The following is a 25,503-nucleotide window of genomic DNA, read 5'->3' as shown; positions in this document are numbered from 1 at the left end:
TAATTGTCAAAACTGAGAACAGTTAGAGAACAGTAACAAGAAGAGTTCTAATTAACAGCTTTTTTAAAAACTTCTGAAGCTATTAACTACTGGAGTGAAAAGCAAATTTGCACTTTTATCCTGCCTTCTGGTTTCCTTTTCTAGAAATTCAGTAAGTTATGACACCAGCCTGCACATGGTATCCCTCAAACAATAACACCTGCTCAGAAACCTTTCATATATTGTCACAGTTCGTACTTGAGTCCAGCGATTCCCATGAGTGCACAGTAGAGCCGCAACAATGCGCTAGCCTTCACCACGTTTTCCTCCTTCAGTGCTGAGTACACCGAAATATTAGGTTCCATGTCAGTATCTGCAGTGTCCTCACCAATGCGACCACTGCTAACCATTGGGAGAATTGCCATTAGTTCCAGCAGCAGCTGCCTTCTCATCTGCCATAGCACCGAGCTACTGCGTTCCCTCTTATGCTGTATAACAGAAAAAAAACTTGAGAATTATACTTCGGCAAGGTTCCTCATGCTTAGCAAGGTTAGATCACCGAATACAGGGAAAACGAGCTATTTGGATACAGAACTGGCTCAAAGGTAGAAGACAGAGTGGTGGTGAAGGGTTGCTTTTCAGACTGGAGACTTGTGACCAGCAGTGTGCCACAAGGATCGGTGCTGGGTCCACTGCTTTTTGACATTAATATAAATGATTTGGATGTGAACATAGGAGGTATAGTTAGTAAGTTTGCAGATGACACTAAAATTGGACATGAAGTGGACAGCCAAGAAGGTTACCTCAGAGTACAATGGGATCTTGATCAGGTGCGCCAATGGGCCGAGGAGTGGCAGATGGAGTTTAATTTAGATAAAAGTGAGGTGCTGCACTTTGGAAAGGCAATTCAGGGCAGAAATACTTCAAAAGTGACCTAACCAATGTCCTGTACAGCTGCAACATGACCTCCCAACTCCTACACTCAATGCACTTACCAATAAAGGCAAGCATACCAAATACGTTCTTCACTATCCTATCTACCTGTGACTTCACTTTCAAGGAAATATGAACATGCACTCCAAGGACCCTTTGTTGAGCAACTCTCCCTAGGACCTTACCATTAAATCTATAACTCCTGCCCTGATCTGCCTTTCCAAAATGCAGCACTTCACATTTACCTAAACTAAATTAAATTAAATTAAATTAAATTTCACACTCACCTGCTGTCCATTGCGGATGAACATTCCAAACCAAGTTCGCACTTTTGCATTAGTTCCTAGCAGTAAGCCACTAACAAAGGAGACCAGATCAGTCACAGTATCTTCAGAACCGTCATTCTTGCACTGATCCAGGGTCAGGGCCACTCCAAGACCTGGCAGGTGGCATTCCTCCACCTGTTACACAATACAAGATGAGGGGTAACAAAAGAAAATCCAGAGTCAGAGAAAGGCCATTCCTCTCATTCTATTGACAATAATCTTTCCACATTGGGACATTCCTTTCTCCAGGTGAAACTCTGCTTAGTCAGAACCAAGTTCCTACTGCTCCATTTTTTTGGAATATTAAAAAAAAGAGATCAAGTGGTATCATAATGGCCAGGTGCTTGTGTTTTGGGTGGAATCTATGATCTGGATGTAAACTGAACTCAGAACTGCATTCATTTTCTAGTGTTTTTTTTGTTCAAGCTTTTGCTCAAACTTGTTTGCATATTAAGGCTTTTTTTGAGAATGAATACAGCAGAGAATGCAATTCAAAGTTTTGTATTAAATATATCAAGGAATATTTTAAAGAGTTGTAACCTGAAATAATTTATTAATGCAACTGAAAATGTGTTGACCATAAAAATGCCCTTTGACGAAAATAATTTTAATATTTGAAAATAACTGACAAATTTAATGATTTACTATTGGCACAATAGTAAGCACCTCAGTAAACTAGAAGACGATATCTTAAAAAAAAAGTGCCTATTTGCACTCTTGCAGACAGTTTTGTGGTGGATCAACATCTAATTTTTTTTTAAAAAGAAAGTGTAAACATCAACGAAATTATTTCCATCTGAAATTCCTTGATCTTTTGTGTTGGTTTTCCCAATTTTGGGTGGATTTCTAGTGCACCCTAACCAAAGGTCCAGACTGTTGTTTCCACATAACTCTCAAACCACATCCTCAACGGATAATGCTTCCTTTTAGCATCTTTTAAAAAAAAACTATAACAGTGAAACTTGCACGCATAGTAATAGCTTAAGTAAACTTTTCAGAATTCAAACATAAGATGGGATGGTTATACATATGGCTTAGTGGTATTATCACTGGACTGTTAATCCACTGACCCAGGTAACGTTTTGAGGACCTGGGTTCGAATCCTGCCATGGCAGATGGTGGAATTTGAATTTAACGAATATAATAACCATGAATCCAAAGTCAATTGTTGGAAAAACCCATCTGGTTCACTAATGTCCTTTGGGGAGGGGAACTGCCATCCTTACCTGGTCTGGCCTACATGTGATTTCAGACCCACAGCAATGTGGTTGACTCATAACTGCCCTCTGGGAAATTAGGATTAGGTAATAAATGCTGGTCTAGCCAATAACATACTCATCCCATACCACCCATCAATCTCCAAATCCAACACACCATCGTCCGTCATTTTCACCACCTGTAATCAGACACCACCAAAAAGATATTTCCTTCTCCACCCTTTTCCACTTTCCATAGGGACGACTCACTCTGCGACTCCCTTGTCAGCTCCACACTCCCAACCAACCTTTTCTCCACATCCAGTACCTTTCCCTGCAACAGCAGGAAGTGCTACACCTGCCCCTACACCTCCTCTCTCACCTTCAAGGCCCCAAACAACCATTCCAAATCCAGCAGGGATTCACCTGTACGCCTTCTAACCCGGTCTATTGCATCTGTTGCTCGATGGGCTCTCCTCAATATTGGAGAGACCAAGCCAGACTCGGTGACTGATTCATGGAGTATCGGCATTCCGATTGCTCCAATCAACACCACTTTCTGGTTGCCAGCCATTTCAACTCACCCTCCCACTCCCTTGGTGACATGTCCATCCTAGGCCTCCTCCATTGTCGAAACGAGGCCACATGTAAACCGGAGGAACAACACCTGTATGCCGCCTCGGGAGCTTACAGCCCAATAGCGTCAACATAGAGGCTCCCCAACCCCAGCCTCATCCGAGGTCCATCCCTCCCTCTCAGCCCCGCCTCCTTTACCTCCACAACCTGTTCATCTTTCTTCTCACCTATCTGCTCCACCCTTCCAAGTGACAAATCTCTATAACCCACTATCTGTATACACCTGTCATCATCCCACCTACCTTCCCCCAGACCCAGCCCCGTCCCTCTATTTATTTGAGCTCCCTTCCCCCTCCCCAGTCCGGAAGGGTCCAGACCCAAAACGCTGACTTTCCTGCTCCTCAGATGCTGTCTGACCTGCTATGGTCCTCCAGCTCTGCATTTCGTCGACTCTGACTTCCAGCATTTGCAGTCCTTTCTATCTCCTATGGCTATAAATATGTATAGCTTTCATTATAGAAACAAGAATATTCAGCAAAACCGCCACTTGGTAAACACATTGCATCATCTTTAAGTTTTGCCATTCACTCCACTGGGGTGTAATGCAAATACACTTAGAGTCAGAGTTATATAGCACAGAAACAGATCCTTTAGTCCAATTCATCCATGCTGACCAGATATTCTAAGTAAATCTAGTCCCAAATGCCAGCATTTGTCCCATATCCTTCTAAACCTTTCCTCTTCATATACCCAACCAGATGCCTTTTAAATGTTGTAACTGTACCAGCCTCAACCACTTCCTCTGGCAGCTTGTTCCATTCATGCACCACCTCCTGTGTGAAAAGTTGTCCCTTAGGTCCCTCTTAAATCTTCCCCCCCTCACCTTAAACCTATGCCCCCTAGGTTTAGATTCCTCTGTGGAAAAGACCTTGGCTGTTCACCATATCCATGTCCCTCATGATGTCATAAACCTCTATAAAAGTCACTCCTCAGCCTCCGAAGTTCCAAGGAAAATATCCCCAATCTATTCAGCATGTCCCTATAGCTCAAATCCTCCAACCCTGGCAACATCCTTGTAAATCTTTTCTGAACCCTTTCAAGTTTCAAAACATCATTCCTATAGCAAGGAGACCAGAACTGCACGCAGTATTCCAATAGTGACTTAACCAATGTCCTGTACAGCCGCAACAAGACCTCCCAACTCCTATACTCAATGCACTGACCAATAAAGGCAAGCATACCAAACATGTTCTTCATTATCCTACCCATCTGTGACTCCATCTTCAAGGAACTACGAACCTGCACTTCAAGGTCTCTTTGTTCAGCAACACTCCCCAGGACCTTACCATTAATTGTCCTGATTCATATAATGCTATAACTTCTGCCCTGATTTGCCTTTCCAAATGAAACAGCTCACATTTATCTAAATTAAACTCCATCTGCCACTCCTCAGCCATCAGATCAGGGTCCCATTGTATTCTGAAATAAACTTCTCGGCTGTCCGCTACACCACCGATTTTGGTGTCATCTGCAAATTTACAAACTATACCTGCTATATTCACATCCAAATCATTTATGTAAATGAGAAAAAGTAGTGGACCCATCCTTGTGGCAAACTGCTGGTCACAGGCTTCCAGTCTGAAAAGCAACCCTCCACCACCAACCTCTGTCTCCTATCTTCAAGCCAGTTATGTGTCCAAGCAGCTAGTTCTCCCTGCATTCCATGTGATCTAACCTTGTTAACCAGTTTACCATGCGGAACTTTGTCAAATGCCAAGTACATTTGACCTTGTCCACTGATCTGCCTTCAGCAATCCTCTTCATCACGTCTTCAAAAAATTCAATCAAGTTAGTGAGACAACATTTCCAAAGCACAGAGCCATGTTGACTATCCCTAATCAGTCCTTACCTTTCCAATTACATGTAGATCTTGTCCCTCAGAATCCCCTCTAACAACATGCCCACCACTGAGGTCAGGCTCATCGGTCCATAGTTCCGTGGCTTTTCCTTACAATCTCTCTTAAATAGTGGCACGTTAGCCAACTACCAGTCTTCCGACACCTCAACAGTGGCTATCTAAGATACAAATATGTCAGCAAGGGGCCCAGCAATCACTTTCCTAATTGCCCACAAAGTTCTAGGGTACACCTGATCAGGTCCCAAGGATTTATTCACGCTTATGCATTTCAAGATGTCCAGCACCTCCTGCTCTGTAATATGGACATTTTTGAAGATATCGCTATTTACTTCCCCAAGTTCTCTAGCTTCCATATTCTTTTTCACAGCAAACACTGATGCAAACTACTCATTTAGTACCCCAATCATCTGCTGTGGTTCCAAGACGTAGGCAGCCTTGCTGATCTTTAAGGGTCCCTATTCTATCCCTAGTTAAACCTTCTAACCCTAAGGTGTTTGAAGAATCCCTTTGAATTCTCCTCTAATCTACTTGCCAAAGCCATCTCATTTCCCCTTTCTGCCCTCCTGACTTGTTTTCAAGTTGAGTAGATTGAAACCTTGCACTACTCTACTCCACTGTACGAGTTGGTGAAGTTAGTACCAACTGAAAACAGACATTCCAGACAGCATTGTCTCTTCAAAGAATGCGCTTTTTGGTTTCTGCAAGTTCTTCTGCTAAGTTTACAAAATGCAAATCATCTCTTACCACCATGGCTCTGACGTTTAAGGCTTGGGAAGGATTCATTTTGCATAGCTGCCGAAGTGCCTCAGTTCTGCGACGGCCCCCGACACTCTCTTCATCTTGCCGCTCACCGTTTTTTATTAAGCCCCTGCAAACTGCACAACAAAACGTATTCCTTACAAGCCCACAATACTATAACAGGGGAAATCATAACTTGGTGAAAATCAGAAGTTATATTTTGTTTAACACTAATTCTATACATGCACCATCTCTTGCCAACTGGTGGACAAAATGTCCAGACAAATTATACCATACAACCAGTTACTAGAAGTGAGATTGTGTAAAGCACAAGAATGCAAGAAACATGAGCAAGCGTCAACCATATAGCCCATTGAACCTGCCCCATCACTTGATGCAGTCATGGTTGACCTTGGGCCTTCACTCCACTTTTTGTCTGCAGCCTGAATTGCATGATGCTCAGACATCAAGCATCTGCATATCCTAGCCTTAAATGTACTCAATAATGAAGCATCTACAACCCTCTGAATTTGAAATATTCACAACAATCCAAAAAACTAACACCTCAGTCCTTAATGGTTGTTTCTTATTCAGAGACTGTCCTATTTTAGACGCCCCAGCTAGAGGAAACTCTCAGCTATCTACTCTTTTAAGCCTCCTTCAGAAACTAATATCTTTCAATGACACATTCTCATCCTTCTAAACTTCAGTTTACTCTGTCTCTCATGACTGATCCCTTAGAAGAAAGGGATCAACCTAGTGAACCTTCACAGCATGGACTCCAAGGCAAGCGTACCTTTCTTTGAAAATGGAAACCAAGGTACGATCTCACCAAAACCCCATTCAATTGTAACAAGACCTCATTATTGTATTCCAGTCACATGTCAATGAAGGCCAACATGCCATTTGCCTTCCTAGTTGCTTGCTGTACGTGCATGCAACTTCCTGCATTCTTAAAAGGCTCTTCTTCCAATACAAACTTACACGACTGGGAATAAAATAAATGTCACCTCTAGGTGACAAAGAGGAAAAGTGAAATATCTGCCATATTCCTTTATGATGACAGAGAACAAGGAAATAAGTATTAAATTCAAATAAAATTCAGCATCTGCAGCATTTTTCTGTTCGATTAATTTGAATTGATCTCCGTTGAGAATGAGCCCGGCTGCAGGACAGGTATCCTATTATAGGCAGCACAGTATAGAGCTGGAGGAACACAGCAGGCCAGGCAGCATCAGAGGAGCAGAAAAGTTGACGTTTTGGGTCGGGACCCTTCTTCAGAAATGGGGAGGGGGTAGGGAGCTGGGAAATAAAAACAGAGAGGAGGGGTGGGGCTGGGAAAGGTAGGTGGAATGGCGATAGGTGAGTGCAGGTAGGGAGTCGTGGGGATTGGTCAGTGGAATGGGTGTGGCAGATAGTAACCTGTCCGTCTTCTATCCCACCTATCTCGTATTATTATAGGCTCTTGTTCAGAGTCATGCTAGCTCCAAGGAATCTTTGGCTTTTACATTTTCCAATTTGCATTTTTCAGCTTTGGGCTCTTATTTTCTTTACTAAGTATTCCCTGCTCTATTGGTTTCTTTACCACTCTCCCAGTGCTTCCTTCTTTGCAATTTGAATCTTACTCTTGATAATGGACCTGATCTGGGATAGAAGTTTCTCTATACCAACCCTGCTGCCAGGCAACTTTTTCTTTATTGCAGCCAGAGACATCCCCTTTTGATTGCCGCAACCCGTTACAATGTTATTGCTTATTTACAGTCCAGACAAGTGCTGTGAATGTCATGAGTAACCAGTGCTTTCTTTGGCACACCATCTGCAGATGTGTAGGCAACTGCCTGCACATGCTAAGGTGGTCATATTAGTGTACAATCAAACTCAATTGGATCTTATTTGGAACTTCTTTAGGAAAAGATGATTGACAAAACAACTCACTGTGTGAAAAGATGACAAAATCCCCAAGCTCATCACTTGGGCATCCTTCAGAGGTGTCATCATGGTACATTTGACACTTTGCACAAGCAATAAAAGAAATAATAACTGCAATTATGGATGACTTTAATCTGATGTAGATTGGGCAATTCAAATCAATAGCAATAACAAAGGGGAGGAATTCCTGGAATGTGTAGATGATGTTTTTTTGGATTAACTAGATCCGACTTGAAGACAGGCCATCTTAAGAATGGGTTTTGTACAATGAGAAAGGAATAATTGGCAATCTAGCTATGCAAGGCCCCTTGGGAGGAACAGTGACCATAATATGATAGAATGCTTTGAGAAGAAGTGACAAAGTTGGTTCCGAGACTAGAATCTGAATCCAAATAGAGAAAACTGCAATAGTAAGAGGCACGAGCTAGCTGTGATAAATTGGAGAGCATTACTTAAAGGAATGACAGTGAATAGGCAACGGCAAACATTTAAATAATGCATGGAACTACAACAACTGATTATTCCTCCCTGGCACAAAAATAAAACTAGAAAGTTGGTCTGACCATGCCTAACAAGTTAAATTAAGCATAGTTTAGATCCAAGGAAGGGCATACAAATGGACCAGAAAGAGCTGCATACCTGAGGATTGGAAGCATGTTTAAATTTTAGCAAAGGAGGACAAAGGGATTAAGATGGGAAAAATAGATTACAAGAGTAAACTTGTGATGAACGTACAAAGTAATTGTAAAAGTTTCCATAGGTATGGGGAGAAAACAAAATTGAAGATGACAATGTAGGTCCCTTCTTAGAAGGACAGGACATTATAAAGGGGAACAAAGATGGCAGACTAATTAAATACATATCTTGGTTCTGTCTTCACAAAGAAGGACATAAATGATGTCCCAAAACCTCTGGTGAACGTGGTCCAGTGAAAGAGAGGAACTAATTGGTTTTGAGGAAATTGGTGGCATTAAAGGCTGACAATAATCTAGAACTCAGTACTTAAGCAAATAGACCTAGAAATGGCAGATGCATTGGTAGTAATCCTTCAAGATTCTAGAGACTCTGGAACAGTTCCTCTGAATTGAAGGGTTGCTAATATACCACCACTATTTTAAAAAAGGTAGAGAAAAAGGGGAATTATAGACCTGCTAGCCTGACATCAGTAGTAAGGAAAAATAGTAGAGTCCATTACAAAAGATTTAATAGCAGACCACTTGGAAAATAGAGACAGGATTGGATGAAAACAGAATGGATTTACAAAAGGAGAATCATGTTTGACAAATCTTCTGGAATTTTTCAAGGATATAACCAGTAGAGTTGATAAGGAGAACTAGGGATGCGGTTTATGTGGACTTTCAAAAGTGTTCAGTTAGGTACCACATGAGGGATTCGTACGTAAAATTAAAGTGCATTGGACTGGGGCTAGTGTCCTGACATGGATAGAGAACTGGTTGGCAGACAGGAAACAAAGAACAGGAATAAATGGGTCATTTCCTGAGTATTAGGCAATGACCAGTGGGGTATTGCTGGAATTAGCACGCAAGATCCCAGCTATTCACAACATATTAATAATTCAAGACAACAAGGTGCAGAGCTGGATGAACACAGCAGGCGGAGCAGCAGATGAGGGAGCTAAAAGTAATATCTCTGATACAAAATTGGGTGGAAGGGGAAACTGTGAAGAGGATGCAGAGATGCTTCAGTGTGATTTACACAAGTTTGAGGGAGTGGGCAAATGCATGGTAGGCAAAGTATAATGTGGATAAATAGGAGGTTGTTCACTTTGCTATTTTAAATAGGAAGGTGGATTATCTGAACGGCAACAGGTCAGGAAAGGGGGAGATGCAATGAGGCCTACTCTTGTACACCAGTCGCTGAAACCAAGCAGAGAAGGCAAATGGTATGTTGGCTTTCATAGCAAGAGAATTTGAAGATAGGAGCAGAAATGTCGTGCTGCAGTGAGACCATAACTGAAATATTGTGTGCAGTTTTGGTCTCCTGAGCTGAGGAAGGATGCCCTAGCTATGGAGGGAGTGCAACAAAAGTTTACCAGATTGATTCCTGGGATGATAGGACTGATACACGAAGAGAGCGTGGATCAGTTGGAACTACATTCACTGGAGTTTAAGAATGGGAGGGATAGGGATCTCATGGAAGCCTGTAAAATTCTAACTGGACTAGACAGGGTAAATACAGGAAGGGTGTTCCCGGTGATAGGGAGACCAGAACCACAGATCAAAAATCTAAAGATACACGGTAGGCCATTTAAGAGTGAGAGGGGGGAGAAATTCTCTTTCACCCTGAGCGGTGAGCCTGTGGCATTGTCTGCGACAGAAAATGGTTGGAGGCAAAAATGTCTAATGTTTTCAAGGAGATATAGTTCTTAAAGCTAAAGGGATCAAATGATTTTGTGGCAAAAATGGGAACAAGGTACCAAGTAGGTGGTGCAAATGATGTTGGCTAGAACACATTTTTCTAAAACTACAACTGAATCTCAATACATTATTTTGCTTTTGGCTCTTAGATTTTCTCAAGTCATCACTGCACTATTAGAAGAGTTAAAAGAAAGATCATTACCTTCATTGAAGCTGTCAGGGACATTGGCCACTAACAAACACATGAACCATGATCCATTTCGTACATGGAGCAATGCCTCAGCTACTTCAGTAATAGGTAACAGTGATGGAAGCTCTGAGGGAGGGGAAATAGACCACCACACAATTTATATTGTAACATTACTGCATACAATGTGCTACCCCAATAGCTTTACTTTAAAACATTAAAATGATTTTTGTACCCAAGAAGAAACTGTATAATTGAACAGACTAAGTTAGGTTAAACAAGTAATTTAGTTCCTCCAAATAGACAAGTTATTTTCAGAATAGATAATTGGATTAACGGCAGGAGACACAGTGATGGTGTTGGAGAGTTGCTTTTCGGACTGGAGGCCTGTTACCAGTGGTGTTCCACAGGGATTGTTTCTGGGTCCTCTTTTGTTTGCCATTTATATAAATGATTTGAATGAGAACATAGAAGGCATGGTTCGTGAATTTGCAGATGACACCAAAATTGGTGGCATAGTAGACAGTGTAGAAGGTTTTCTAAGATCACAAAGGAATTGATGGGCTGAAAAATGGCAGATGGAGTTCAATCTGGATAAATGTGAAGTATTGCATTTTGGTACAACAAACAATGGTAGGGCTTATACAATTAATGGTAGGGCCTTCAGTAGTGTTGTTGTTGGGAAGTTGGATAGCGTACTTGTGGATTAGGGGGCAAGAAGTTAGAATTTGGTGTTTGTAAAATGCTAAGGGGTGGGGCACATTGCATGGTCCCTTTAAAAGATGATGTGCTTTTTCTATACTTAGAGTTTAAAAAGGAAACCTGTGAGCAGCAGCTTGAAAGTTTGCAAGTCTATACAGAGCACCCAAATTGAAACGTGTATCAAAAGGCCATACAATTAACAGACCAAGCAGCAGTTCTCACCAAGACAATAGGGTTTTGAATTTAGCTAATCAATTTGAACCAGGCACTTAGATACTGAAAAAAATTTATTAAATTTAAATCTGATGGTTTTGACAACATAGGATCAATCTTATTATAAGAAATTGATGTCATCAAGGGTATAGAAGAAGGGGGCAGTTAGACAAAAACAGAAGTGCTAACTGCCATCCACCAGTGTTAACAACACTCAGCTCTCAAAAGAGAATTGCTGGCTCTCACAGTCTCCTCTATATATTAGAGAAAGCACCATCTAAATAACAAATGGTACCCACGGCACAATCCGTGAATATTCCTGACAGAAGAATCGATGAAGACGGCACAGAACATTCTAGAGGAAATGTAACTTGCCTATAATTTCAAGACTAAACACCACTTGTATTAATTGGAACAGCATATCATTAGAATCTTGGTTAATTCAGGAATACTTAGTAGTTAGAAGGGATTTATTTGGTTTGTTATTGGTTTAGTTAATTTGTTCACTTTTAGAATTAGATAAATAAATTGATACTTGTTGATTGTAAAATGAGTGTTTATTTTATTTAACCACGAGAAGTTGCTGAAAAACAGGTTACACGACTTTTCAACTCCTCTTACAGATTGTAGGGCGAGGTACCCTTTGGGTGTTTCGGTTTTAGTTCTCAGAGGGGGGTCAACCTCCACTTTATAACATTGTAGAACAGAAGAACATAGGAGTGCAGGTATATAATTCTTTGAAGCTTGCATCACATATAGACAGTTGGTTTAAAATGTATTGGGCACGCTTGCCTTCATTGCTTAATCCTTTGAGCATAGGCGTTAGGAAGTCATGCTGGGGTTGTAAAGGACATTGGTGAGACCTCTTCTGGAATACTGTGTCCAATTCTGGCCAGTTATAGGTAGAATATTATTAAGCTGGAGAGGGTTCAGAAGAGATTTATCAGAATGTTGTTGGGTATGGAAGGTTGGAGTTATAAAGAAAGGCTGGATAGGCTGGGACTTTTTTCACTGGAGCATAGGAGGATGACAGGCGACCTGTTTATAAAATAATGAGGGATAAAGATAGAGTTAATTGTAGTTTTGTTTTCCGGAGGATGGGGATTTTGAGACTGAGGGCACATTTTTAAGGTGACAGGTGACAGGTTTAAAAAAAAGACATGAGGGACAAAGCTGTTACACAAGAGAGTGGTTCGTGTGTGGAATGAACTTCCTGCAGAAGTGGTGGATGTAGATACAATTACAATGTTTAAAAGACATTTGGATAAGTACATGAATAGGAAAGGTTTGGAGGGACATGGGCCAGGAGCAGGCAGGTGGGACTGGTTTAGTTTGGGATTATGGTTGGCATGGTTTGGTTGTATTGAAGGATCTGTTTCCGTGCTGTATGACTATGACTATAACTACTTTCTGCAATCAGATTAGTTCCTTGTCAGCCACTACTGATTATTTCTGGTTCTCATTAGTCTTAATGAGAAACATTCCACTGGTGATGCTCTACAGTGAGTGTCCACATCTTGTTTAAATCTATAATTGAAGTATATGCTACTTAAATCTATAAACTGAGTTATGACTTTTAATTTCACTGATATTCTAAATCTTACCTGCTTGAAGGATACAGAGCACATCTGCAACTTCATCCAGATACACAGGGCTTTCAAACAGTTCTGAAGACTTCATAAAAAATTCGCCATTTGAATCAGACAACTTCAACATACATAGACAAAAACAAAATGCTCATTAGTTTCTACAACATATCATCAGCGAGCTTCATGAACTTATAGTCATACAAGGGAAAGGTTTCAGAAATCTTAACTGCAAAGGGACTTGAGAGTCCTAGTTCAGGGTTCTCTTAAGGTTAACAAATAGTGTTAGTTGGCAGTAGGAAAGGCAAATGCAATATTAGCATTCATTTCAAGAGGGTTGGAATACAAACAGCATGGATGTACCATTGATGCTGTATAGGGCTCTGATCAGACCGCATTTGGAATATCGAGAGCAGTTTTGTGCCCCGTATCGACAGAAGGATGTGCTGGTGTCAGAGGGGATCCAGATGAGGTTTACAAGAATGATCCCGGGGATGAAAGATTTGTCATGAAGACCCGTTGAGGACACTGGATCTGTACTTGAAAAAATGCTTTGGAGTGGGTACCAAAATGGTTTACCCAGATGTTGACTGGTTTGAAGCGTATTAGCTACGAGATTGGACATACTTGATTTGTGTTCACTTGCATTAAGGATGTGGGGTGACCTGATAGAAGTTTACAAAATTTTAAGTTTAGAAAGGCATCATGTGTCAGCAAGGTCTTGGTGTGCTGACTGGCCTGATCCTGTGCTGTACTGTCTTTCTTTGTTCTTTGATAAGTTGAGGATCTGTGTGAAAATTAGAATTCTGAGAGGATTGGATAGAGTGGACATGGGTAAGATGGATGCACTAGTAGGACATACCGGGACCTGAGTGCGTAGCCTCAGAGTAAATAGTAAGGAGATCAAGGGTTACTGGGAGAAGGCTGGAGAATGGGGCAGAGAAACATATCAGCCATGATCGAAAGGCAGAGCAGACACTGATGAGCCAAATGGCCTCATTCTGCTCCTATCTCTTATGGTCTTATAGTCTTCCCATTCCAAGTGCCTTCCTGCCAGAAAATACAGTCTTCAGACTTGCTTCGAGTCCCATGCTGTGTTTTAGCAGGTTCATTGTCAGTCAGTAAATCCTTTCAATATGCCTGAGTTTCCTGGCCAGACATCCTGTAAAAGGCAACGGCAAACCACTGTAATACAATTCCCATAACCATGGACCAATCCAGTTAAGCCATGGTCCAAACTCTTCAAAGAGGAGACATGAGAGAAGACAGCGACAGAAGTAGAGAAACCCTCAATTTAGTGTTTCATCTCTGCCCATCTATCTTCCAACTCATTGCTCCCTTGCTTCACACGATATTCCTATAGCTCCTCTTCCAAAGCTTGCCTCCTCTACAACTCCCATGAATTCAATCTGCCACCTAATTGAAATGCACATAAATCAAAACTGCACATCGTTATAAAATGGAAATGACATGCCAAAGACAGGTCAGGCAGAACAATGAACTTTGGATTTATGATGTGCAAAGTTCACCATAACTGGGATTTTCTACTCAGGGCTGGGCCTGTTGTGGACTAATTGGCAAACATTGATTGCTGGGAGCCTTCAAGAACATATTATAATAATTAATAATAATAATAATAATAATAATCAGCAGGATTTTAAAAGATGAACTAGATGGTATGACTTTTTTTTCCCCTGTCCTTCAATTTCTATTTACAATATCATATGCGTCTGCAGCACTACCAGTAGCCACCTCCCTCCTACTTACCTGTCCCCAGTGATGAGTTGCATGTGAAAATGGCCCTTACCTTTGATTTTTTTGCATTTATAAGACTTTAGGACCCCTGCCTCCACTCTTAAGTACACACAGAGTGGGGGAGGCAAACTCAAGCTCCTCAAAAGTAAAGTATGAGCTCATCAGTGCTCAGATAGTGGCATGCATAGATGGAACACAAGCTTCTATCTTAGATTCATTGTTTATTACCTTGTTCATGATCACTAACAGTTCACTAAGTGCTAGTCGGAGACGACGAGGGGAATCACTATGTTCAAACTCCAAAGCTAAGCCATGCTGTAGCTGTGATACTAGGATGCTCTCTCCATTTGCTCCACCTAACTTGTGCCTGTTTAAAAAAAGTTAATAAGTTTGAGGAATATTCTTGAAAAAAGTGTTGAAATAATTAAAGCGAGAAAGAAAAACATTGCAATTATTCTGCATCTTGCAACACTTCAAAACGTCACAAAATACATGTTTCTGGAACGTAGTCAACATTATAAAGTAGAAAAAATGACAAATTGTACACATCAAGATTCTACAAACAGCAATAGGATAACGGTCAAATAATCAGTTTTAATCATGCCAAATCCATGACTCATCACTTGGTTGAGGGATAGACATTGGGTGTGACACGGGGCAACAGTTTTTTTTAAATTCAGAAAAGTGTCATGTGATCTGATGCACCCAACTCAGAAGGGCCACCGGGCCTTCATTTAACTTCAAGTGAAAGTCAGGTTTCTGACAGTGCATCACCTCAGTACTGCACTAAGTGCATCAGCAGTATTATAAAATCAAATCTTTAGAGAAGTGCAATCCATAACCTATAACCTTCTAAATCAGAAGAATAAGTGCTACCAACTTAGGGTTACATCCACATTATTAACCTAATTTCTTGTTTCAGGTCAGTTATGGATTGTAGATTTGCTAACTCAGGTTACTGATGGATCATCAGAAATTCACAATTATTTGTTGTTTACATTAACTTGGGAAGTACAATAAATACCTGAGCTGCTGTTCTTTGGTCGCATCCTGTTCCAGAGCATGAAAATCAACTGATAATAGAGCCACAATAGAGTTGACAGCCTCAACCCCAGACAGAAGACGCAGGATGAGTTTTTTGTCTTGTGCCCAAGCCTCACTTTGATCAGCAGGGGCACAAAGTGCCATTCTCACCAGGCACGGCAAGAGTAGCCTCAACTCTGGATCACTCAAAGCTGCCAGTTTTACCACATCGACCTTCTGCATTGCTTCAAATGCAAAGGAACTCACAAACTGCAGGCACGCAAACTCCGCCATCTTTGCCGAAGGCACCTAAACAGAAAACATTTGAGACACCGTTCAATTTAGTATAGCAGAGGGAAGCAGTTATTTACAGTGTGTTAAAAATCTATTCCAAGACTTGCCAAATTCAGAAATGTTTCCTGCTGATTGTACATCAAGACTGTACACCACTCCCTCCACCACTAATGCTCAGTAGTGTAGCATGTACTACCTACAAGGTGCACTGCAGAAATTCAGAGGTCCTTAGACAGCACCTTCCAAACCCACGAGTACTTCTATCTAGAAGGTCAAGGGCAGCAGATACATGGGAACACCACCACCTGCAAGATCTCTTCCAAGCTGCTCACCATTCTGACATGGCAATATAATTGCTATTCCTTCACTGTTGCTGGGTCAAAATCCTGGAATCTCCTCCCTAAAGACATCAAATTACAGCATGTAGAAGGCCGCTCACCATCATCTTCTCAAGGGCACTAAATGAGTTTGATTGGAATTAGAGTGTTGAAAGCAAAGTTAAAGTTAATAAATAGGTGTATGTAAATGCATGTTAGTTATACATATAACTCTTGCAATCTGTCCCAGTGTTGAAATCTAGACTTAAATTGCACTTTCTATTCTCTAACAACCTGAAGAGTTTAAAATAATGAAATAGTTTTTCTTGCTGTTTCTCATACGTTCTCCCCCACATTTCCAGTAATCAACAACGTTTTAAAAAAATCTATGCCAAGCAGCAGACAAAAATGTATTGTTGGCCAACGTCTACACAATTTTGTTTGACAATAGAAATATTCAGAAAACATTATTCCATTAGATCGGGGCTTGAAAGCACTAACTCCCAGCATCCATAGCTTATAGAATAAGATGTTTCCAGAGTTCCTCATGAAAAGGTGCACTCCTGAACTCCTCTTTGGTCTAGTGGTTAGAATTCGGTGTTTTCACCCCTGTGGCTGGGTTCGATTCCTCATCAGGGAATAAGAATTTATGGGAAGGGTCAATTAGCTGGACGATGCAGTGTGATGCCAACAGCATTGCTTCAATTCTTGCACTGGCTGAGGTTATTATAAAGAACTCTCCTTCTCAAAGTCTCCCCTTGCCTGAGGTGTGATGGTTGCTAGGATAAACTACCACCAATCATCTCTCTCTAATGACAGAGCAACCCTATGGTCCAGTAAGACTATGGCAACTTTATTTTGTCTTTAGTGCCATTTTAAGATTACATTCCCCTTACTTTGTGTTCACTCATCAAAGGAACATGTTTATCTGTTATACCAAGTAATTTAATTTTAAATATTAAAAATCAGATGTCCTCTGAACAGGGGTGACAAAGTGGACAAAGGAGTAGTAATAATGTCACTGGTTTAGAAATAGAGGCCTAAGCTCATGTTCTGGGTACAGAACAAATCTCACCGTAGCAGCTGATAGAACATACATTCAATTAATAAGTCTTGAATCAGTAATATTGGCAATTATCGTAAAAAATCTGATTCACTAACATTCTTTAGGGAAGGATATCCACCATCCTTACCTAGTCTGGTGTACATGTGATGAAAGACCCAGGTAAAGTGAGTGACCTGACTGCCTTCTGAAATAGTACAATAAGGCAGTCAATTCGAGGGCAATTACAGATGGACTTCAAATGCTGGACTTGTTAGACATACCTACATCCCATTAAATTAAACACCAACGCTAAATAATCCTTTGTTTCCAATAAAAGATTATCAAACTCAAAGGTTGGAATAACAAAACCAGAAACATTGGCATCAAGCAAAATTTAGAAGAGTCATAAGTAGTGAAGAAGAGGCTTGGCACGCTTGCCTTCATTGGTCCGTGCATTGAGTATAGGAATTGGGAAGTCATGTTGCGACTGTAGAGGATATTGGTTATGCCACTTGTAGGATACTGTGTTCAATTCTGGGCTCCCTGTTATAGGATGTTGTTAAGGATTCAGGAAAAATTTGAGGATTTTGCTGCGATTGGAGGGTATGAGCTCTAGGGAGAGGCTTAATAGGCTGGGGATTTTTTTCCCCAGGAACGTCAGAAGCTGAGGTTTATAAAATCATGAAGGGCATGAATAGAGTGAACAGCCAAGGTCTTTTTCCCCCAAAGGAGGAGAGTCCAAAACTAGAGAGCATACGTTTAAGCTGAGAGGGCAAAGATTTAAAAGGGACCTGAGGGGCAACTTTTTCCACACAGAGGGTGGTGCTTGTATGGAACAAGCTGTCAGAGGAACTGGTGGAGGGAGGTACTATTACAATAAATAAAAGGCATTGGATGGCTGCATGAATTGCAAGAGTTTGGAGGGATATGGGCCAAATGCTGTAAAATGGGACTAGATTAGTTTAGGATATCTGGTCAGCATGGAGTTGTAGTGAAGGGTCTGTTTCCACACTGTTTGACTCAAAAACAATATGCAAATACTGGGCATACATTATCTACTGGCAATAAAACAAAAAAAAACTGCAGATGCTGAAGATCTGAAATAAAAACAGAAACTGCCACAGAACTCTTACGAAGGACAGTCACTGGACTCAAAATGTTAACTTTGCTTTCTCTCTGCATAGGCTGCCAGACCTGGCAAATTTCTCCAGCAATTTCTGGTTTTGTTTCAATTAATGGCAATGTTTCTTTTAATAATCAGTTTCCCCAGATGTGCTAAATTCTTGATCTTGGTGTTATTGTGGAAGCAAACTCAAGAACCAACAAGTACAACTAAAATTACAGATAACTTGACAAGAAACTGTGTTTCATAAAGGACTTCCTATATTGTCGGCATATTTGCATTGGTACAAAGCACAAATTGTCTCAAGTTTTAAGCGAAGAAATTTAACTTTGTTATTTAATAATTTATTATTCTACTTAATCAGGATATGCCACAAAATGACTTAAAAATATTGACAGCAACGAACAACATTCCCGTTCCATAGATTATTTGACTTTAGAATCCTATATTTTTAACTATTTTAACATATGGAGACTTTAATCTTAATTTCTCCATGCCTCAATTAAAATTTTTACAAATTACCTTTATTTTGAATAACTTACGTACTTTTTCAGAAATCAAATACCCTACCTTTTACTGAAAACAAAGTGAAAACTGATGAACTAGGCCTCGCACTAACTTAGTGGCCGGGCTCACGTAACCCTTCTCGCCGAGAAACGCACCCAACTCTGGGGCCTCGCCATTCGTCGTTTTAACTCCCTAACGCTTTCGAACTGGAGTTCTAGGAAGGCTGGGGACATACAGTCCTTATAAATTGGCTTTTTGTATATGCTTTTTATTTTTTAAAAAAAATCCAAATTCCTACTGAACTCCTCTGCTGTAACTGTCTCCACCCCACCGACAACACCGTACTAACCGCCATATGGGATTGTGGGCCGTGCCGGGGTAACATAGCAACTGCCAGTAAGGGACTACCGCCACCGAATCGACTCGCCCATTGGTCGTTGGGCAACCGGTTCTCCCATTGACTTACCTCCCTCACGCTCTGTGCTCACCGGTTCCTGATTGGCCACAATACCGCCGTCCATTCGGCGGCGACTAGCCCGAATTGGAAACAAAAACACAGCGAGTCTGACAGCATCTGTGGAGATAAATCAGAGTCAATGTTTTGGGTCCGGTAATTCTCCTTCAGTTCTTTCCGTTTTCTGGTCCGAATTGGCCTCGACCCGGCTCACTCCCGCCGATTGGCTGCGAGTAGTTCAAACCGCCCGCTGATTGGCCCACAACTATGCGTCGGCGTACACCGGGATTCGGGTCCAGCGCATGCGTGTTGGTTAACAGTCAGGCGCGAAGTTGTGTTGTCCGATTGCATGAGGTAAAACAAACTGGAAAACTGTGAGTAATATCTTTGTGGAAAACGAACAAAGGCTGAAGCGTTTTGCACCTTAGAATTCATAAATTATGGTTGAAGAACCTCATTAACTGTATCAACTGAAATCTGCAGAAATATTTGTTTCTTATCACTGAAATCGGTTTGGCTCTCCCCGCAATCTGTGTGCTGTAATTTGTGGAAAAATTGGTTGTACTGTTTCATTTATCCAGCTGTTCTGTCACTGTCAATTACATGGGTACCCACTATGAAATTTAAATGGAGTAGAATACTGGGAATGCTGGAGATCGAAGTATGAAGATAAAACTCTGTGACATAACGTTTAAGTACAGACCATTCGGCCCAATGTTGTTCATATTTCAGATAACAAGGTGTCGAGCTGGATGAACACGGCAGCATCAGAGGAGCAGGAAAGCTGACGTTTCGGGCCTAGACCCTTCTTCAGATTTCATAATTCATACGAGTCTGCTTCTGTCCAACTTTATCCCTCCTTCTCAGGACATCCTCAGTTCCTTTTCTTTCTGTCTGCTTACCAAGCTTCCCTTTAACTACAGGTATTTTATTACAAAAGACAAACTCAATTGTGCTGAATTGCACATTCCAAACGCTCAGTAATAGCAACTGTAAAATGTGTTGTGGGTAAATTACAAATTTATGTATAGTATTTAGAGATCTCTAAAAGGTATTTTTTAAACTGTTACCTCCATTTTGACAGGAAGAATATAAAACAATCATATCATGTAAGTCATAGAGTCCCTACAGTGTGGAAACAGGCCATTTGGCCCAACAAGTCCACACTGCCCCCCGGAAGAGCATCCCACCCAGACCCATTCCCCTACCCGTGTATTTCCCATGTCTAACCCACTTAACCTAAACATCCCTGGCTACTATGGGCAATTTAGCATGGCCAAGCCACCTACCCTGCACATCTTTGGACTGTGGGAGGAAACTGGAGTACCTGGAGGAAACCCACGCAGACACAGGGAGAATGTGCAAACTCCACACAGACAGTCACCCAAGGGTGGGAGCAAACCTGGGTCCTTGGCGTTGTGAGACAGCAGTGCTAACCACTGAGTCACTGTGCCGCTGTGGTGAGTGATTGCAGAACTCTGAGATATAGAGGGATTTGGGTGTTCCAATTTTTAATCACAAAAGGTTGGTATACAGGTACAGCAAGTTATTAGGAAAGCTAGTAGAATGTTATGATTTATCACAAGTGGCATTAAAACAAAAGTAGAGAAGATGTACTTCAGTTATACGTGCCACTGGTAAGACTGCATCCAGTGTACTGTACATGGTTTAGGTCATCTTATTTAAGGGGGGATGCAAATGCATTGGAGGCAGTTCCAAGTAGATTTACCACACCAATAACAGAAATGGGTTGGTTCTCTTTTGTGGAACGGTTGAACAGGCTAGGCTTGTATCTGCTGGTGTTTAGAACAACTAAACACCTTGATTGAAACTTTATTGAAACATACAGACCCTGAGGAATCTGGACAAGATAATTATGAAAAGTATGTTTATACTTGTGGGAGAATCTAGAGCCAGCAATCACTTTCAAAATAAGGAGTCACTCATTTAAGACAGAAAAAATGAAATTTGTTTCTCAGAGGGTTTGAGTGCCTTTGGAAGGCTGTGGAAGCAGAGCCTTTGAATCATTCACCACGGTGGCACAGTGGCTCAGTGGTTAGCACTGCTGCCTCACAACACCAGGGACCCAGGTTTGCTTCCACCCTTGGGTGACTGTCTGTGTGGAGTTTGCACATTCTCCACGTGTCTGTGTGGGTTTTGTCCAGGTACTCCATTTAAGGCAGTGGTAGATCGATTCTGGATAAGGGGGCAAAAGGAAATCAGGCATGAGTCAGAATGTACAGCAACCAGAAAAACTATCACTTTGAATGGAAGAACAGGCTTGGGGGGCCAAGTGTCCTACTCCTTCTAATTCACAGTCTTATATGTACCGTACAGATGAGAGTTTCTCCTGAATTAACAATTTGATTCTATTCGTAATCAATTGTATTTCAGTCCATCAGCTTTGGACTCGTCACATTGTTATCTACCCTATCAAACTCCTTCATAATTTTAAAGACTTCTCTATTAATGTCTATAAATTCCTCTGTGGCTTTGTGCCATTCATTCAGTGCAGCTATCTTTTAGTCATTCACAGGATGAGGGCATTGCTGGCTAGGTCAGCATTTATTGTAACTGCCAATTGCCTAGAGAGCAGTTAAGTATTGGTCTGGAGTCACGTGTAGCCAGACCAGGTAAAGATGGCAGATTTCCTTCCCTAAAAGATATTATGGTGGGATTCAAACTCATGTTCCCAGAATACTATTGTGTGGTCTTTGATTGCAAGTCCAGTGATATTACCACTAAGTCACTGCTTCCTCTGTCTCCAGTCATAACCTGGCTGCATTGCTTTGCATCATAGCCTCTGCTCTTCAGTATATCACTATCTGTCCATCACTTTTGATGGAATATTCAGTTGCCTCAACCCCACTGCTTGGAACAGCCTCTGTAACCATCGTCTTTTTAAAACTCTTCAACTCCTTGGTCAGACTTTTGGCCGGTCCCTCCTATCCAAGGTGCCAGTGATTATTGCCTATTAAATTAAATTTTGAGTGCTTAGATGAATTAGAATTTACATATTTTTCCTATGGTGTTTTAATATTTTAAGAGTTTTGGGCAATTCCTTTGGTTTTTCTTGATCCAAAACCATTTGTTATATATTGTGAGACTTGTAAGTTACAGACTTAATAATGGCTATCTTAACAGACAAACTGCAATCAATGTTTTTCATAAGCCATCCACGTTGAAAATAGCAGGTTGACAGGGCTTCTTTCTTGAATAATTTTTTAAATGCCTAGTTGTTTCTTTTTCTTATAAATATATTTTATACTGTCCATAAAATTTCAAAAATAGACCAGTTTCTTCAACATGGTATGTGGCACTCTGAAGTTCCTTAGTCACTACACTTACAGTTATAAGTTTAATATTTACGATACCGAATTCATATCAAGCACAAAGCTCTGGGAGTTTTCCAATGTCAGTGGAATTTCAGAATTATCTATTAAGATACAATTTAGACGTGTAATGTTCATTAAAGGTAGCTTGATAATTTATGTTTTGCATGAGAGATTCCATGTTGTTCATTGTGCCAAGACTTGTACGTCAGTCATTCAAAAACATGCAATATAATGCTTAGAAAATTTGTAATTCACCTAAATTTATCCTTTCTTTAAGATATTAAGGTCTTTTTTTTTCCTGAATGAGTCCAAGACTTTCACTTACTTTACTTTAAGTGGAAATGTATTCTATAAATTAATCACTCTTTGTTGGAATTATTTTCCAATGTTAACCCTAACTTTAACTTCTGCTAGTTTGAACCTTTGATGACTAATTTTACTTCCACAATTTAAAATAATATGCAGGTTGCATTTTCTGAACCACCTCACATTACTCTGAGGTAACTCCTTGGATGCCTTCTTTCTATGCTGTAAGGCCCAGATATCTCTAACTTGGAACAATGATGTTTCTAGGGGGTGGTGTGGGGGCTGGGCAGCTCAGATGATGGTCAGTACTAATGATGATCTCTGTCTCCAGCATTATGTACTTGCACATTCTTTTGGCTTTGTTAACAGCTGGCCTGGAATGGTTGGATATATGAGCATTGTATTGTTGAACCAGTAGGTTTGTTTTTGTTTTCATCACCACTTGAGCTGTTTTCTATTTCTTACCAAAATTGGTGCTTCTTACTTGCCTGGATTAAAGTTCATCCGACTTCCCTCTGTCCGCAACTAAGTCTTATCAATTTCTGTGCTCCTGCTCTGATTCCAGTGACCCTTCTTTTTTAACATCTGATACCTGGCCACTTGGCATTGCGTTCCAGAATCCATTTGTTTATGTGAACAGAAATAGCATTGTTCCTAAACTGAACCTGGGAAACTCCATTCACTGTACCCCACGCTGCCTGACCTACCACTTACATAAAGCACTTCAATTATAATTTTATCAGTTTCCAAGATTTGCCCTGATGTCCCACAACATTGGATTTTAAATAATTGCTCCTAGAGTGAGATTGAAAATGAAATTGAATACATTTTAATAAAGAATGTGATTTTCTGTCCAGGTAAAGTATTTAAAACTCCTTCCACAGATTGAAGCACTGAGGCAGAATTTTCTTGACGCATATCACAATTAACTAATTAAGATGGCATCATCAGCTTCTGAATACACGATTGGTGGAGTGAAAATCCTTTTTCCATGCAAGGCGTACCCATCTCAGCTCGCTATGATGAATTCAGTAAGTGTATTGATTTCATATATTCAGACAATTGAATGCAATTAACTGGTTCATAAGTATTGTAAGGGATGGATAGGAGCCAAGTGGGTCCTGTTGTGTGTGAAGGGGTTTCTAAAGTAAAAGACCCAGTGATTGAAGTTTGCAATCACATCAACTCTACATGGCACAGTTTGGATTCTAAGACTTTAGAATGTAATTATTCTACACTTAGACTGATAAAACCCTAAAGGTTTTAGCTAGGCATTTTTAGCAACCTAGCAATTTTAGCTAGGCATGCAATGAAAAGCCTATAAGCAAGTGTAACGGTTGATTTGCTCAGTTAAACCATATGATATCAGCTTCTGTGTTTACTAGACCAATATCAGAAATGAGTGGGTTGTTGCAAGAGTGCCTACCTCCACCACACTCTGAGACAGCATGTTCCAAAGTTCTACCAACTTCTGGATGAAAAAATATTTCCTCAGATCCCCTCTAAACCACTTAATCACCTTAAACCTATGCTGTTCTGTTTTAGACATATCTGCCATGGGGAAAAGATTCCCACAATCTACCCAATCTATTCCGCTCATAATTTTGCATTTCTCTTGTGTGCAAAGATTGAACAAGCTTGGATTGTATCTGCTCTAGTTTAGATGAGCAAAGGCAACTTGATCGATAAGTAGAATATCCTGAGGGCTTGTGACAGGATAGATTTGGAGAGGACTTTTTCTGTAATGAGAGAATCTAGAAGTAGGGATCATTGTTTAAAAATCAGAGTGATCTGTTTAATATCAGGTGGAACTCTTTCTTTGACGGTTTTGAGTCTTGGGAGCTCTCTCCTTCAAAAGATGGTGGAAGCAGAGTCCTTGAATGTTTTTAAGGCAGAGGTAGATTGATTTTTGTTAAGCAAAGGATGAGCGCATATGATGGATTGGCAGAAATGTGGATTTGAGATTATAGACAGATCGTCCATGATCTTGTTGAATGATAGAGCAAGCTGAGGCGCTAAATGGCTTGCTCCTGTTCTTTGTTTGTATGTTCATACATTATTAACCTCCAAGAGAATCCATATCTTCTCTCAGCCAACCTAACGTTTGCACAATTAAGTAGTTTGTTATACCAAAGGAAGAGTGCATGCACTTGGCATTGGGTAAATGAAACTCTACTGGTGGGTGCATAATTTCATTTGCTGAAATTAGTGATTGATTTCTGCATTTTTTTTCTTTATTCGTTAACGGAATGAAGGCATTGCTGGCTAGGCAGCATTTATTGCCCATCCCTAATTGCCTAGAGGGCAGTTCAGAGTCAACCACATTACAGTGGGTGTGTGGGTATGTTGGATGCGTGGTTGACTAACAAAAGGATAGATTAAGTTATTCTTTAATGTTAATATATTCTTTAATGCTAACAACATTACAGCCTAAAGTACAATTACCTTGCTGTTCATTACTTCTGATGTTGATATTTTATTTAGCTGAATTAATGCAGAGGTCCACATTGGTCTGATTTATGCTTTCGTTCAGATTGTACGAGGTTTGAACTGCCAACAGCACTGTCTATTAGAGAGTCCAACTGGAAGTGGAAAAAGTCTTGCATTGCTTTGCTCCACATTGGCCTGGCAGCAATCTCAGTATGGTATGGTTTTATGTTTATTTCTCTGATGTTGTATGAAA

General features: G+C 40.6%; 2 protein-coding genes across 8 annotated transcripts in view; one reads left to right on the top strand and one right to left on the bottom strand.

The window, feature by feature from the left end:
• Nucleotides 1-19,366, bottom strand: part of ints2 (integrator complex subunit 2) — a 55,681-nt gene extending 36,315 nt beyond the window's left edge. Inside the window, exons 1-8 of one of the 6 annotated variants that reach the window (XM_048612431.1) lie at nt 19,192-19,366; nt 15,441-15,748; nt 14,645-14,783; nt 12,680-12,782; nt 10,176-10,289; nt 5,673-5,803; nt 1,200-1,373; nt 238-467 (exon numbers count right to left, since the gene is read on the bottom strand). In XM_048612431.1, the coding sequence (XP_048468388.1) occupies nt 238-467; nt 1,200-1,373; nt 5,673-5,803; nt 10,176-10,289; nt 12,680-12,782; nt 14,645-14,783; nt 15,441-15,733 (1,184 nt within the window). In that variant the 5' untranslated portion in view covers nt 15,734-15,748; nt 19,192-19,366. Of the gene's footprint in view, nt 1-237; nt 468-1,199; nt 1,374-5,672; nt 5,804-10,175; nt 10,290-12,679; nt 12,783-14,644; nt 14,784-15,440; nt 15,749-17,243; nt 17,289-18,764; nt 19,097-19,191 lie in introns of those variants that run through there. The other 5 variants (XM_048612428.1, XM_048612430.1, XM_048612429.1 and 2 more) reach the window with 5 other exon arrangements.
• An 89-nt stretch (nt 19,367-19,455) lies between these two features.
• The window catches only part of brip1 (BRCA1 interacting helicase 1), a 222,607-nt gene continuing 216,559 nt past the window's right edge, over nt 19,456-25,503 (top strand). The window contains exons 1-3 of one of the 2 annotated variants that reach the window (XM_048612789.1): nt 19,456-19,533; nt 23,705-23,851; nt 25,354-25,465. In XM_048612789.1, the coding sequence (XP_048468746.1) occupies nt 23,759-23,851; nt 25,354-25,465 (205 nt within the window). In that variant the 5' untranslated portion in view covers nt 19,456-19,533; nt 23,705-23,758. Of the gene's footprint in view, nt 19,554-23,704; nt 23,852-25,353; nt 25,466-25,503 lie in introns of both variants that reach the window. The other variant, XM_048612788.1, reaches the window with a different exon arrangement.

The sequence above is a fragment of the Rhincodon typus genome, chromosome 26 (assembly GCF_021869965.1).
Source record: "Rhincodon typus isolate 14 chromosome 26, sRhiTyp1.1, whole genome shotgun sequence".
Taxonomy (NCBI): domain Eukaryota; kingdom Metazoa; phylum Chordata; class Chondrichthyes; order Orectolobiformes; family Rhincodontidae; genus Rhincodon; species Rhincodon typus.
The sequence above is the reverse complement of the archived record's forward strand: the minus strand, read 5'-3'. Positions and strand labels throughout refer to the sequence as shown.